Source organism: Coniophora puteana, assembly GCF_000271625.1.
Source record: "Coniophora puteana RWD-64-598 SS2 unplaced genomic scaffold CONPUscaffold_8, whole genome shotgun sequence".
Classification (NCBI taxonomy): Eukaryota; Fungi; Basidiomycota; class Agaricomycetes; order Boletales; family Coniophoraceae; genus Coniophora; species Coniophora puteana.
In genome coordinates this window covers 1,846,993-1,863,014 of record NW_006913060.1, presented here as the reverse complement: position 1 = coordinate 1,863,014, position 16,022 = coordinate 1,846,993, and the positions used below count along the sequence as shown (strand labels likewise).

Genomic DNA, 16,022 nt, shown 5'->3' with positions numbered 1-16,022 from the left:
CTAAACAATTATGTGCGGAATACAGTGAGATAGGTCCGTTTCTGGTTTAGACCCCTTTGGGAGAACGCCAGCGGAAATGCCGATGTGACGGTTCGTATTGATTGACATAGCGGCGGCAGTATCCTTGCGAATGCTCTGAGAAGGTTCGAGTAGCATTGAAAACCAACCTAAATTTTGGGTGTCTTCGGCTGCGGAGAAGTCGACGGGGAGAAGGGAGGTATAGTTTCCCGGAAGAACCCCAGCGCTGCCGTACGTAAAGGTCCGTGCCGCGGAGGAAAATGGATCAACATGTTTATGCCAGCTCGAGCGGAAAGACTTGAGGAAGAAAAAGGGCAACAGAAGCAACGGATGGGGACAAAAATGTGCTGTGCTTCATGCACGCTGCATCGATTGACAGGAGCTGACAGGACATGTATCCTGTTTGGCTCGTCGCGGCCCGTTGCAAGTGATAGAGAACTGGCATGTGCTGGGCAGCATAGGCAGCCAGGCGCAAAGTCTACGGATGGTTCGGCGTTAGCTTCAATTGAATCAGTGGTAGCATCGAGGGTATCAGGCAGCATGTGTTGATCACCTGTCCAGGTGGAATGTCATGACGGAAAGGCCAAGCCTACGGCCCTCCTCATGTTTCCGAAAGGTACAAATGGCGTTGTCGGAATTGTCGGATTTTCGAAGTGAGACAACGGACTTTGTTGCGCAGCTAGATATGAAAGCAGATGCAGGTCTTATCAGACAAGGTGTATAGCAGAGGACAATGGCGACGGCTGTCGCTGACGGTGACTGTATGCGCGGAACGGCGGTAAAGACGAAGGGGGAAAGAGGAGAAACAGGGGAGGCAGGAGCTTCCCACGCGCACCTGCCTCCGACCCATTTCTCGAGCGTCCAAACGCCTTGCTCGACGTCCAGCTGCTCCCAGCCAAGACTCGTCAACACACGAAACGATGATGAGGCCATAGACCACGCCAGAAGAACACACACACTACTCATCGTACAACAATGGCAGAGTCTGCTTCGCATATAGCAAGGTGCGTCTATCGCCTCAGTATCCGCCCCCTACATCTCATCCCTGCCCATGCGCTTCGAGCTCGATGACTGACGTCCATTTCACTTCCTTCTGTACCGTAGAGAAGCCTCAGGCCTTCACCAGGGCCTCAAGGAGCTCATTCGGAAACTTGATCCATGGGATCGTGAAGTCGAGTTTCAGCGCAACAAGTACGCACTCCCTCCCCCGTTGACGCCCCTCTCCCTCCCATCCCACCTCCCAACACCAACGCTTATGAACCTTCGTTGTCTGGCACTGTAGCCTACGCCGACACTACCTCCGCCTCATCCTCGTCCACCCATCCGACCCCGAATCCCGCGACGCCCAAACGCGCCTATGGATGCAAACATCCCACCAGTTCATCTCCACCTACCGCGACCGTCTCAAAGCCCTCGACCACATCCTCCAGTCCGCACCTCGCACCACCCACAACAACGTCAGCAGCACCGGAAGCGGGCCTCGCCAGGGCCATGCGCAGGGGAACCATGGCCCCGTCGAGTACCGCAAGCTCATGCAGCGGTTCCGCCAGTTCCTCGCGACGGAGGAGAAGTTCTGGACAGCCTTCGTCGCGAGGTGCTTCCGCTCGTTCGCGCTCCAGGAAGCCGCAACGGCGCTTGCCACACTCGGTATTCTCACAGACTCGCCGCCCGAGACTAGCAACAGCACTGCCCACGCCCAACTTCCCGATGTGGTTGTCGTCAGCACCGAAGCGCATCAGGCCCAACACGACGGTACCACCGAGAGTGTTGATGGGGGCAGAGAGAGCAGAGGGAGCGGAGGCGGAGGTAGAGGAGGCGGGGGTGGGGGCGGACGCAGCCAAAACCATTTCCCACCAGAGGACAGTTCACCGCCCGCGCCGCAGAGTGCCGCCGAGCGCGCCAGCCGAATTGCCGATCTAAGCAAGGCGCTCGTTTATCTTGGTGACCTCGCGCGTTACCGCGAACTCTACAACGAGTCCGGCGGTCGGCCCAAGGCGGGTCACGAAGACAACGCCCCCGCTCGACGTGGGCGCAACCGAAGACGTGGCGGCGGCGGCGGCGGCGGTGGTGGCAGCCAAAGTGGCGCTGGCGGCGGGAGCCTGGACAACGTGGCTCGGGCGCGTGACTATTCGCGCGCTATTGCGTTCTACGAGCAGGCTCGGCTTCTCGTGCCCAGCGAGGGTAATCCCTCGAATCAGCTTGCGATCCTGGCGCAGTACCAGCGCGACTGGTTCACTTCGCTCTACCACCACTACAAGGCGCTCTGCGTGCGCCGTCCATTCGAAACTGCCGCGGACAATATGCGGGTACTACTCTCCAAACAGCTGAAGCTTTGGCGCGACTCAGGTCGGCACAAGTTGGTCAAGGACGGGGGAGTGTCAGATGTGGCGGCGCCTGCGCCAGTGCCGGTGCCGGTGCGCCTAGAGCAGTTTAAGGAACAGCTTGTTTTGCTTCATGCATCGTGGCAACTTTCGAGTGACAAGTGGGTCTGTTTGACATTTCCTGTGCTATAATTCCTGAGCATATGATCCTATAGATTCTCCCGTCACGTGCCTGCTTCTGGCATCGCAGATGAATTCGCGTCTCTCGTCTCGGAGAGACACCTTCTCACCGAGGTCGTCTCGAAAGTGATTATCCTCGCCCAGGGTGCACTCTGGAAGCATCGGATGATTCGCGATCCCGCCGTTGCTGCTGCGGCGGCCACCACAGGCGGAAGCCGTCACGCCGGCGCCAGTCCAAACGCACCAGCTTCCTCGGGTTCGAGCTCAAACTATACACAGCCTCCACCCCACGAAATTGAATCCCGGATCGCGACTCATGTCCTCGACATGCACCGTGCACTCCTCCGGGTTGGCATCGCCGAGCTCGCCGAGGCTCCACCTGACGATGCTGCAGCGGATGATCTAGCTCAGCTCATCACTGCGACGTTCCGTCGGACGCTCCCTGCTCTGCGGATCGCCAACAAGTGGTTAGTTGCGAATGGGAAATATGTTGTTCAGCACACCTCGTCACCCGTGGAGAACGGGGGCGAAAGGCGGAGTGGCACCGCCGCCGACCACGGCAAAGGCGGGAAGGGAGGTAAGGGAAGCAAGGGCGATAAGAACGCCATGCTTTCGAGCGCGAGCGTGTCGTCCTTCTGGGCCACGTATGCGCGTTTCTTCACCGCACTCGCGGGAGCTTTCCCGATGTGCCGGCTCAAGGCTCTTGACACGCCCCTCGAAGAGGACGTCGACATGCGAGGATTTTTACCGCTTCGCGGGCTGATGTACGGAGAAGAAGCTGTCGGCGAGGCTGGTGCCGGTGTTATCGGGCGCAAGGAGGGACGTCACCCAAACGATGAGATGTTGATGCGCATATGGGACCTTCTCAGTGATGCGGAGAAGGTGGCCGAGATGGAGGTTAGTCTCATCCATTTGTACTTCTATGGGTTTCATATGCTGAGCGCATCTCTCATCTCAACCTTACTTTTTTCCATCACTCATTGTCATCCGTGCTGTCGGTCCTCGGTCGCTGTTGGATGTGTTCCTCCGAAATTTCGCAGAACTCCCCCGTCACGCTGCAAGGCCGCACGTTTGCCACCGCATATACGTCCGTCGACAATGTATACCGCGCGAATCACTCTACGAATAACATCAGCAACGGCACTGGTGTCAGTGCAACCGAGCGTTTGCCGGTCAACGCGATATCTGGCCTGAAGCCCAATGGTGCACGGGCCCAAGGACCGGTTCAGAAGAACAAAGGTGCTGGTCTATACTCGGACGACCCATGGCAGGTTTTCCCGGTGCGCGCGGGCACCGCTGTCAGCGCCGATGAGGACGCAATGACAAACCGGACGGACGAAGATATCATCAGGGAGGCCATAAGCGCGGCCGTAGACCGTAGTTCAGTCATCAGCACGGACGAGGAGATGATTATGGACGAAGAGGATGAGATTGTATGGGACCCAAGGTGTGCCTTTTTTCAGTTTCTATGGTAAGATCCTTCAAGGTTGTATGCTGACGCACGTATTCCCATTAGAACGACGATCTCTCCTCAAATTGCCGTGCAGGATCGCTCGCATCCGCAGTCGCCGATATCACCTATGCTCAGCCCGAAGACTCCACACGCTCGCGTTGCGAGCTTGTCGTTCGGACAGGCGGATGCAGCGGACATGCCTGCGATGCTTTCTATGTCGTCACGGTCGAGTAACATGCATGGCCGTCCCCCTTCTGGTACGACGGCTGAAGACTTGTTAAATAACGTCATGGGTCTCGGTTTGTCCAGAAACAGTATGGGAGTAGAGCAGCACAGCCACGCTCTTCCACCACCGAATTCACCACCTCGGGGAGGGATTTGGGGAGAGCCAAGCATCGCAGGCCAGCAGAATATCTGGTCGGTCTCCTTGGGCGGCGGAGGATCGCCGTCGACAGGACTTGGTGGCGTGCCTCATCATTCCGCAAACACGAGCGTTGGTCAGAGTCCCCGCGGGCATGGATATGGCGCGCTGAGGCAGGGTCACCCCGGTCTTGGGCTAGGACATACTCATACTATGTCATACTCGCATTCACCTTCTCAGTCTCAGCCTCAGCAGTCAATCTGGGCGCCAGCATTCGAGTCGACGCAGAATGGCCCCGTTGGCCAGCAGCAACAGCAGCAACAGCAGCAACAGAGTACAAGATTTGCCTCCTCGCCCCTCCGATCTCCTCCCCAGAACGTCCCTCTATCCAGTAATAACCTTCTCAGCCCGCCTGGCCGACACCGGTCATTCTCCACGGGCGCCAACACGCACTATTCCTCCGGAATCCCCAGTGCTCCCGGCTTACACCCTTCTGCGCTTAGCCCACCTCGCCCCGATCTCGCTCCACCTGGGTGGCCTCCTGCTCAAAATGCAGAGGCAGTATCACCCGCACGCCTTCCTCTGAGTTCCCCTTTCATGGCACAGAAGAGTCCACCGTCGGGCTCGCCGCTTACATTCTCTGATCCTGCCTTTATGACAGCGAATCCTGGCGTCATCGGGGGCGGTGTTGGTGGCGGTGCACACTATGGCGTTCCCGGGAATGCTGGGCGGCGTGATGCAGCGGCTCGAGGTGACGGGAGCGTCCAGTATGGACTTGGGCTGGGTTCCCCGCCGAGCATATCGATGGACATGGGCGCACACCATCAAAGGATTCCGACGATGTTCGCAGCGTCCCCGATATGGAGCAAGCATGGATGACATGTCATTCACCACGGATGAAGCTCGCTTGATTTCCCGAACATCTTGTTCCACCTCTGCCTGCGGTACATGATATTGGACTGGCATTCGCGTTCTGACGGTTTCTGATGCCGTTTCAAACTCAAGACAAAAACCATTGCTGGCGCCAAGGACGAAGCTGACGAATGGTGGAGCAACCTTGCACCATCTTCCTTTCGCGATGTGTGCGCGTTCCTTTCCCCACCAGGCCCGCCCCTGTGGCTCGTTTGTCTTGCGCGAAGGAGCGGTGCCTGTGAAGTAAATTATGTCTTATGTCTGGCCAGGTTCTCGTGATTCTGTATCTCTTCTCCATTGCTTCTTTGTTCTCATCCGCTCTTCTGGCGCGTTCCACACTCGTATATGCCCGCTGTGTGACATACCATCCTCCCTTGCGCCATCGTGTTTCTTCCAATCATCCTACAGGAGCTGCTGCCGTTTATGCTAAGATATAGTTTCCTTGTTCGTTTATCCCGTCTTCTGTGCCACTCCCGTAGCTAACCTACGATTCAACCCAAAACTTCTTGGGCAGTCTGGTGATTGACTTGTTCATTGACACGCAAGATGTTGGGACCCTCCCCTATTCAGTTGATCATACCGGTATCGGATTTTTGCGCTTCTCTTCTAGCGGCGATCAATTGTATAGGTTATTTGCGCGATGGGGATGAGTTTAAACTGCTATCGCTGCTCTACTTGGGTTAATTGCCAGCGTACTACGAGGGTAATCCTTCCATGCCGCCCACATTCTGCATGATATATCCTAAAACCGACTAGATCTTCCTTGGCCAGAACGATGCAATGTGCATCCACTTTGGTTGTGACCATCTGCGGCTTGAGATGTGAAAGCGGGGACCTTGTTTTATCAGATGATCAACGGATACTCGTGCAAAGGCGGGCTTAGCCCATATTTCATTGGCTCACGCCAAGTTGCCTCGCAGCCTCTTTTTGTGAAGATAGACTTATCACAGATGATCTAGACGCTTCCTTTACGTTGTCCGTCCAACCAATGGCGTGGTCGCACCTAAGTTCCGAGACAGCGTTTAAGCTTGCAGGCACGGCGACGATGCACCGTTCTCCATGCGTTTCATTACGTTAACTTTCACGTTAAATGTCAGTATGTGCCGCCGGCAGTAATACCGGCCACTGCGCCACAGCGTGCATCCCTTCTCAGCTCAATCCTTATCGCCAGCGTACTTGATCTTGACGGTAAAGTCAAACGGCGAGGCAACGGCGGGGTGCACGAAACCTTGTGTTATCATGCAAATCTTAATCTATCAACGAAGACGCCGCCGCCGCAAGGATGCTTGCTTTTCATTGGATAGCTATGGTCCCGCTTATGTTCGAGAGCGGGAAGATGTTTTCAACGTTCATTGAGCTCGGTTTTCCATAACTATCTTTGGTCTAGCGTTAGATATAGGGGCTTGAACAGTAAATAGCCTGAATTTTGGTCGTATGACACCAATGAACTCTACTAGACCAGATCCATCAGGTGAATCATATCTTTCATGACGATGGTGAACCCTCAGATATGTCGGGAAAAGCCAAACAGGTTTTGACATGTTTTCCTATTTAGATAGTTTTGCAGTCTCCGATGTAAAGCGACCTCAACATCGAAATCATCACATTGGACGAGGGTGATTTTCATCGAAGGGTTGCTCTCGATCTCATGGCAATCGTATAAAATAGCTATGACAGTAACCGAAGGGTCCCATTGCCATGCAATGTAATCCTGAGCTGTTGTGAAGTGATTTCAGCATATCTCAATCATATGGCCACACTCCGGGGATTTCCCGGCAATTAGCCCAAGTTAGAATAACTCAGCAGGTCCTCTTCGATCATAGCACCATATCCTACATCTCTGCGTGCGTCTTGGGAAAAGTTACCACACAGCGCGACCATGGTTCACATAACACGCTTGACATAATAGAGTATAGATTACGCGTTAACGATGACACACACAGAAATCTGAGAACGTACTGGCCTGACCTGTAATTATCCTACAGCGCGACCTCCAGGAGGCTACTATCCCCCAACGAACGGTTGACGCCGGGACTTGCGCGCATGGGTTGTGGCTGTGCAGAGCGAGCGCCATTGTGGCGTCCAGGCGTCCAGACTGTCCCGGGCGATCGCAAGTACGGGCTCACTATCACCTTCAAACCCATGGCTTGTGCCTTAACAACTAAGTGATTCGATCACGGAGCACGTATGGCCAGCAAAGCAATGTAATCATACGCGATTCGTAGTAATACATGCTCAGGTAAAGGTGGCTTTCATAAATATAACATCGTAAATGAATCCGAAAGACCTTCAATCATTTTTACTGCCCAACTCATTCAAGAATTCTTCAATTAAAAGTTAGAGCACCATCACTCTGCATTTATATTTGGCAAAAGTACCTTCCATCACAGCTTTGAAGCAGGTATCGAACATGGTGGCCTCATGTTCCTCTTTTGCAGGGGGAAATATATCTTGGCACGTGTTACATTGAACATGTATCTCAACAGGAGCTTCGATGGAGCTTGAGGTAGCTTTGGGAAGAGGTCCGCGCCGCTGAGGTATATATTCATGAATCCTCTTTCTGTGTTTTGTGAGTGCTGAGGGATCCGCCATCGCGAATCCGCAGTCCGGGCAGACGTGGGGCTTGTTTCCAGCACTAAGAAGGAAGGGAAGAAGTGTCAGATAGTTAACAAATACCGGTTGAAGAGGAAGACTGACTGCTTTGCGTTCCAGTGAGTAACCAAAGCGGTACGCTGATCGCATCTGAAGCCACAACCTTCTTGGGGGCAAGGATAGCGTTTCAAGGAGCTAGTTGATGCCATCTCGTATTTTGACCTGGGTATATAGAACAGGTACTCATAGTAAGAGGCTCGCTTTTATATCTTCCAGTGGATGTGGACAGATGCAGAGGGAACAGGTATTGGATCTGGAGCAGCGGACCGGCATATCGTCTGCAGGGTGACGAGCAGCGGACACGTCCACAGACCTTGAGATGTACAGCTGTATTGTAACGTTATAACATGTTGCGAGCCACTCAAAGGCAACGCTCTACTTTCTATCCACCCATGATTGTACCGTAATATTCTGCAATGTTTAATTTGTGGTGATAACGCAGTCTCTTTAGACATCACAGATATATGAAGACAATGGAAAACACGTCCATTTGTGCGTAGGTATCGTAACCTTCACCAGCGGACGGGGCATAAGCATCGCAGACCATTGATTTGCAGACAACGCTGTGCGGACTCGAAGGGCTATCTGTAACCTGCGGACGGCTGACACCTCTCGAGCTTTGTCCACCAACTATCTACATTCGAAAATCTACGGACTTGCTGCATGCCATGCAAGTAGACTTGTCAGCACATGGACGTTATTAAATTCAGGCGGACGATGGAACACTGCTTGGTGGAAGTGATCACTTGTAGACATAGGAAAGGAACCAAAGAGGGATTCATGTAGGCATTGGTTTGGACTAAGCTGGGGCTGCTTCAAACACTCGTCTACTGTGAGGATAACTGGTCAGGCCTACGTAACTTTGCCAACGTTCACACTTCGCATAGGTCCAAAGGTCAAGCAAGTCCAAGAAAGATATTGCAATCATGATGCTGACGCTTTTGGTGCTGTAAGAATCGAACATATACAACCATGCATGTGCTAGTGGACACAATGATCACGAAATCCTCTCCCCATTTCTATAATATGGGAGAGAAACACAAGATTGTGCTGGCGAGTGTGTTGGCTGAGCTTCCACGTTACTGAAACTTACCGTCGGATTCGACGCCCACTTTTACAAAGTAATGGTGATTTTATTGAGCTAATCGCGGTGAACATGAAGAATAAGTGTATAACGAGTAGGGGTATAATGACTCGTTGTGTCAACCAGAATCACAAGTGTACACATGCGCGAAATTATGCAGGGAGTCGCAAGCGCCGTAAGCCATACCATGTAACATTGTAGGAACTGAAGGTTAATACAGATCTTTTTCGAGAATCTGAGTGCACGTAAGATCATGTGGCGAAGTAAGCATATTTGGCAGAATTTTGACATCATTTTGATGTTGAGAGGTTCCTGAGAAGATATTAAGGCGAGCACGTCAAGACGGCTCCTGCACATTGCGAGATGATCAGATTACATTGTTACATTCCTTGACTGGGACAAACCTTGGTGATTGAAAAACCATTTTGTTGAAGGCAAATCGAAATGAATGGACTCGAGTTCAGAGACAATCCTGGTTCTGAGTCAATGGATGGCGACGATCGTCCTTGCTGAGATATTAGGCCACCCATGGTAAATTACTCGAGAGTAAAAGGGACGCGAGGAGCACTACCACCGCCATGGAAATCCAAGGATGCTCTGGGTACATGCAGTATCGGGAGTATTGGGGGTGTCTTGATTGGAGTTCTTCAACGGCAGAAAGTGCGAGGGTGTTGTTGTATTGCACGGTAGATTGAGATAAGTAACTCGTGGTTTCAGTAGGAGCGCCAGTCTGCGGAAACATCGTGCATTCGAAACCCGAGGGCCTGCTGATCTCGTTGTCCAGCGCTTGAGCGAACTTGAAGGTGGGAATCCATAGTAGATCAGCCGAATCTGAAAAAGTATCATAACCCTGTATATCGGCACTTGAGTTGCACATCGTAGTCTTGTGTGTGAAATGGAAGCGGCGCATTAGCGCACGCATCGGGCTTCACGTACTCACCTGTTGGGTTTGCTTAGAGGCTTTGTAGCTTGATAGAGCTGGTAGCGATGGTAGTCGTTCAGGAGAGAAAGACTTGTATTTGAGAGAGCGCTACAGTACTGGTATATATACTAGAGAGTGACTGTGACTGTAACGCATGTAACGTAGGTGAGTTAGTTATGCTATTGGTTGCCTATATTTAGTACTCGTATGAGTAAGCGTATGCTGACTGATGCACTGTGTGCATTACTAAACTACTATGAGTCATGTACGTAAATAGAGTCCGGATCAAGTCCGTTCAACACTCCCCCTCGAATAGTGCGTGGTAGCGTGCTAGACGATAGAGGACTTGGCGTCGTCGAAGACTAAGCCGTAATAGGGCCTGAACTTTTCAAGTTTGACACGGCCCAAGTTCTTCGTAAGAAGATCAGCGGGGTTATCCTCCCCTTTCAGCCATTCGACTCTGAATCGTCCTTCTTCGACATACTGTCGCGTAATGTGGAAGGCGGTGTCAATGTGTTTGGTGCGTTGACTGGTAATGGGGTTGTTCGCGTTATTAACTGCGCCCTGATTGTCATTGCTGATGAGAGTAGGTTCCGTCATAGCGTAACCCATCTCTAGGAACATGTTGCGGATCCATTTGCCTTGTAAGGTGCAACCCGCCATGGCGATGTACTCTGCCTCGACTGTGCTGCCGACGGCAGACTTCTGCTTGCGTGATGTCCATGTGATGGCACCACTTGCTAGCTTATAGAAGTGACCGGACGTGGAGACGCGCGTGATCTTGTCGTCTGCGTGGCTGGCATCGGCATACGCGTGTAGTCCTTCACCAGTGACACCGTCGTAGATCAGAGAATACTTGGACGTTCCCTTCAAATATCTGCAGATATAGAGGGCGTGATTCAAATGATCTGCCGTCGGGTTCTGGCTGAACTGCGCAAGCTGATTCACAGCGAAACAGATGTCAGGTTGCGTTCCGAGTGTCAGGTAGAGTAACGAGCCAATGATCTGACGGTAGCGCTTTGTGCGCCCTGGATCTGGCTTACCCGTATTTGGGATAGGGTTATAGCCTTCTGGGAGTGGAGTAGCGACCGCATGGCAGTCTAGCATTTTGCAGCGCTCAAGCACCTTGTGCAGGTAGTCTCGTTGGTCTAGGATGACCTTCGATCCTTTACGCTGAATCCTCATACGAAGAAACTCGCTGACTTCTCCCAGGTCTCGACATTCCCACTTCTTCATGAACTTGGCCTTGAGCTGCTCCACCAGCGCTCTGTCTTTACTACAGAAAAGGCCATCGTCTACATAGACGATAACTATGCAACGCGTCTTGGAATGACGGTATACATAGACTCCGGCGTCGCTTTGCAATCGCACGAAGCCCAACTCTATCATGGAGTCCTGGAGGATTTTCCACCATTGACGTCCGGCCTGTTTAAGGCCATACAAGGCCTTGTAGAGTCGGTAGACTTGGCCAGGGGGCAATTCATAGCCCGGCGGCGGTCGCATGTAGATCTCCTCTTCCAATTCGCCGTAGAGGTACGCGTTGCGAACATCAAGAGCTGCTATGTGCCAGTTCTCTAGTGCTGCGAGTGCTAGCATGATGCGAACGGTCTCGAATCGGACAACTGGTGCGAAGACTAACTCGTAGTCGACTCCTTCGATCTGAGAGAAGCCTTTGGCTACTATGCGCGCCTTTTTGCGTCCATCTGACTTGACGTCATGGACCCATCTACTTTCCACCAGTTTGCGCCCTTTGGGCAAGGTGGTTATCTCGAACACGTGGCGCTTGACAAGAGCCTCCATCTCGTCTGCTCGCGCTGCGTCCCATTCAGCTCGTTGTTCGGCTGGTAGACGCTTGAAATCCTCGTATTTCCAATCGCGAACGGAGTCGCTAGGAACGGCCATTGCCATTAGAGAGGCATATGACACTGATTCTCCCCCTTCTCGGCCGGATTCGGCCTCATCCATGCCCGGTAATATTGGGGGCTCATGGGCGGGCGGTAGTTCGCCCTCATACTCGTGGCGTGGAGGGACGACAGGTCCATCGTTTTGCCGTGCATCTCTTGGATCAGACTGCTCTGTAGTCGCACCGGGCTGAGATGCTGAAGGTGGCTGAGAGCTTGGCGTATTTGCCTGTCCTCGTGATGGTCGTGGCTGGCCGCCCCGCCTACCACCTCTGTTTGAGGTAGATGTTCGGCGGTCCGCGGCCACCTGCCTATCCTGTGCTCGCGCTCGTTGGGAAGCTGTGTCACCAACTATGGAATTGTTTTCCTGACGAGTGGTAGGAACCGGTACTCGGGTTGATCTCCTCAGCCCTGCCGGGGCCGGTACCTGAGGTACAATAGGAGCGGCTTGCACTTGTGGTGCTGGCCTACGAGCCGGGACGCGTGAGCTGCTCGGTCTCTCTTCCGATTGATAACCGTCGTCATCATAGCTCGGCGTCTGATAAGAAGGTTTTGGCTTGGAAGAAGAACCTTTACGTTTGGGAATGTTTGTTCCCGGAATAGCGAGAATAGGATCCCAACTACTCGTAACGTGAGGATCCGTGTGATCGAGATCCTCAGCCGCTGGGATGTGTATCCGCGTGGCTTGAGGGATCGGTTGTTCTGTGCATCGAGGGAACATTAGTTCGTCGAACACGGCGTGGGCAGCGATGAAGGTGGAATTATCGCGCCGCATGAATTTCCATCCATGCCCGCCATCCGCATTTCCGATATACGTCATTAGTTCGGAATGGGAGTCTAATTTATCCTTGCGGTACGCTTCTGGTAGGAAAACGTATGCTCCGCATCCGAAGACTCTGAACTTGGAGACGTCAGGAACTTCGCCCCGTGCGACTTGCCATGGCGTTTGCCATTCGAGTCTGCGCATCGGAGTTCGGTTGTATACGGTGACTGCGTGCATGACGGCGAAACACCACCAGGATTTCGGCAGGCATGCTTGTTTGGACATAGCGAGCGCCTTGTCCGAAAGTGTGTGGATGAGACGTTCTGCTCGACCGTTTTCCTTAGGCACATGCGGTACTGACCGCATATTTGTTATGCCATTTTCGGACAACATGTCGTAGAACGCTTTGGACGTGTATTCTCCCCCTGAGTCCGACATCCAGGTTTTCGGCGTAGTGCCGTACTGGGTTTTCAATAACGCGAGCCAATCCCTGACACACTTGATCACTGAGGATTTAAGTGATATCAGGTAGACCCATGCGTAAGAAGAGTGATCGTCCATTAGGATCAGCGCATAGTGCTGTCCGTGGAACGACTTTGTCGGGTAGGATTTAACGTCGGAATGAACAAGATCGAGGAATTTTCCTGCACGATCAGAGTTCCTGGCATAGTGCCTGTCCGGCATCTTGCCTTCCGCACATCCCTTACACAGCGGCGATAGAGGCTTGCTCAATATCTCCGTGTCTGGTGGATAGCCGGTGACGTGTTTCCTCATTTTGGACAATACCTCTGGTGAGGGATGCACAAAACGAAGATGGGCAACGTTGTAATCAACGTAATAGACTGAATGAAGTTGAGCGTCGGCAACGTTTTGCACGACGACTCTGAGCCCGAAGAGTGTGTCCTCAGGGCTAGCGTTACGCCGTGTGCAACAGAATTCCTCTGTGCCATCGGCGGAGACGATTAGGACGGTCTCTGCGCTGCCTGATACAGACAGTCCGTCCTTCAAGAATGACCCCAGCGATAATAATCGCTGGTTAAGCTCCGGCATCAGGTAAACCGGGTAGAGGCGACTAACCACCTGAACACCTTTAGAATCGGTGTGTTTTATCATACACGTCCCTTTATGTGTTACATGTGTTGTGCCGGTCGCCGTTTTAACGGGGAACTGCTGTTTCTTGGTAAGCTTCTGGATCTCGACGAAATCATTTCGGTCGAACGTGTAGTGATCCGTAGCACCCGAATCAAGCAGCCAGTAGGCTGTTCCGGCTTCTGACTTTCCCTTACACTTAGTGCATGCAGAGGTGGATGATGCGCAAACGCAAACGTGTCCATTGTCCAATGCTACTCTAGATGATACAAGTACGCTACGTTCTATGTACGGTTTCAACGAGTGACCGTCAGCGTGTGCGTTTGCTTCATTAGAGGGGATAGGGACGTACGATTTGTTCAGGTACGGGTTGCCTGCCTCGTACGCTCGCTCTAGCGAGTCCATTACTCCGCCCTCGTCGCTCCATCCATCGTAGTCCTCAGGTTCGCCGGCCAGGTATGCCTCCGATGGGCGTTCCCTTGCCTCAGGAGTCGCAGATCGCGATCCGTAACCCTCAATGAGGGGGCTGATCGAGTTCGCTCCAAGTGAAATGGAGCGTTCTCGTGGTGGACTCGATGGCGCCAGCGGGCTATCGCGCCTGGGTGCTGTAGACCCTGACGGAGTATCGCGGCGGGGTTGTGGCGAGTTGGACCGTGCGGGTCTGCCTCCATGAGCTCCTGAAATGCGCCGCGTCGGCGCACCTCGGTGAGCTCCCTCATCCATTCCTCCTGTCTCCTCCTGGGCCACCCGAATATCTCGTTTGGTACCCCGAGTTCTCCCGCCGCATCTGTTAGGCGATCGGCTTGGAGTCCTCTCGGTCTCTGTCCCGTTGGAATCCCGTCTGCCTCGCGGACTCGTCGAATCTCGGCTCGTGAGAGCCGAAGTCCGAAGCTGAGTAGGACGTGGTCCTCGGGCATTCGGCAGTACCTCCCCCTGCATATGTCGCAGTGGAAGTTCGGTAGGGGACGCGGAGGTGGGTCCACGAGTGTCTCCGCCGATACGTTCGGCGAGACTGGTTCCGGGTGAACGGGTCGCGGAGGAAGATCCTCGACGCTGGACTCGTCGCTGGGTGGTAGCCCGAAGAACGTCTGGTTCCGAGGAGCTGTGTGGTAGCTCTGACTCGAGGCTGACTGGGCCTGTGAGGAACTCGGTGCCGTATGGAAGTCCATCGGCGACTGATCCGAACTCGAGGCTGTTGACGTCGGGTTCGGTGGATGAGCCGGCGTCGACAAGGTCGACGTTGGCGGTGGTTGCGGGACGTCGCTGAGACCCCAGTCGGCGGCTGAGGGGTTTGGGGCCCAACCTAGATACCGTAAGCGGTGGTTGTGACTCCGTGCCTGCATCTCTGCCAACCTTATCTGAAGGTCCCGGCGAGACGCTTCGGGAGCTATCGGCTCCTGAATCGTCCGCTCGGTTGGAGTCGGACTGCCTTGCGGCGTCTCGGCAATCTCCATTGATGGCTCCTAAAATAGAAGTAACGTCATCGATTAGGCTCTGTCGATAAAGACGATAGCCAGAGGAAGGAGATACCTCTCTCAGACGCTCTTCGAGCGTCTCGCGTTGAACCTCGGTCCGGACATCCTCGACGAGCGGGCGTATCGAGCCGTGAAGGCTAGCCGTGTCTCGTGCGCGATCAAGCGCCTGATGGATGCCGAAGGTGTTCGGCGCGCCGGTCCCTTGGAAACGCTGCCCCGACTGGTTAGGAAGGAGGCGCGGATCCCGGACTGATTCCTGCATAGGCGGCGGCGGCGGCAGTTCCCTGGGAGCTGGGAAATATTCCCGCTGGTCGACAGGGGCATAGCGGTCGGCGGACTGTGCGAAGTGCACCGTACCGTCGGCGGCATGCGCGTCGCGCTTGCCAGACCGGTCGTAGTTACGACCGCCGCGTTTCTTCTGCTTGGAGCCTTGGCCTTTCGGCTTCGGCTGCCACTGCTGCTGCTGCTGCCCCGAAGGGCCCGCCTGCTGCTGCTGCTGAGACCACTGCGGCTTGCCTTTCGGCTTGCCGCCCTGCGCAGGTTGCGCGGATGCGACCGGCCCTTCGTACGGGCGTTCGCCAGTGGTGCGCTGCTTGCCCTTGGACTGTTGTCCGGGGGACTTGTGCGAGTTCGCGAGTTGCGCTTGATGACGCAAGATGGCATCGCGGAGGTCGACGAGGGAGAGACTCTCAACCGCCTTGACCTCGTTGTTGAAATGCTCCCTGACTGCGCGATAGGAGTCGGGGAGCGCGCACATGAGGAGCAGCGCGAGCTGCTGATCGCAGAGAACTCCCGATTGATAGGAGTGGACGTTGGAGGGAAGGTTGACGGTGAAGCCGCTCAGCGTGTTGAGGCGCTGGGCGGTGCGGTAAAAGACGTCGAGGTGAGTGG

General features: G+C 54.0%; 2 protein-coding genes across 2 annotated transcripts in view; one reads left to right on the top strand and one right to left on the bottom strand.

Annotated features, from left to right (window-relative positions):
• Window positions 1-993: 993 nt before the first annotated feature.
• CONPUDRAFT_145058 (uncharacterized protein) lies at window positions 994-5,930 on the top strand (the record flags this gene model as incomplete). The annotated part of the gene is made up of 6 exons (XM_007772128.1): window positions 994-1,022; window positions 1,123-1,209; window positions 1,301-2,500; window positions 2,555-3,416; window positions 3,560-3,966; window positions 4,036-5,930. The coding sequence occupies 6 exons, from the start codon at window positions 994-996 to the stop codon at window positions 5,210-5,212; spliced, it is 3,762 nt and encodes a 1,253-aa protein (XP_007770318.1). The 3' UTR covers window positions 5,213-5,930.
• Window positions 5,931-9,498: 3,568 nt separating this feature from the next.
• CONPUDRAFT_74302 (uncharacterized protein) overlaps window positions 9,499-16,022 on the bottom strand; it is a gene marked incomplete at both ends in the record, with an annotated part of 7,875 nt that continues 1,351 nt past the window's right edge. The window contains 5 exons of the mRNA XM_007771657.1: window positions 9,499-9,812; window positions 11,754-12,763; window positions 14,009-14,118; window positions 14,358-15,119; window positions 15,187-15,579. Of these exons, the coding sequence (XP_007769847.1) occupies window positions 9,499-9,812; window positions 11,754-12,763; window positions 14,009-14,118; window positions 14,358-15,119; window positions 15,187-15,579 (2,589 nt within the window). The remainder of the gene's footprint in view (window positions 9,813-11,753; window positions 12,764-14,008; window positions 14,119-14,357; window positions 15,120-15,186; window positions 15,580-16,022) is intronic.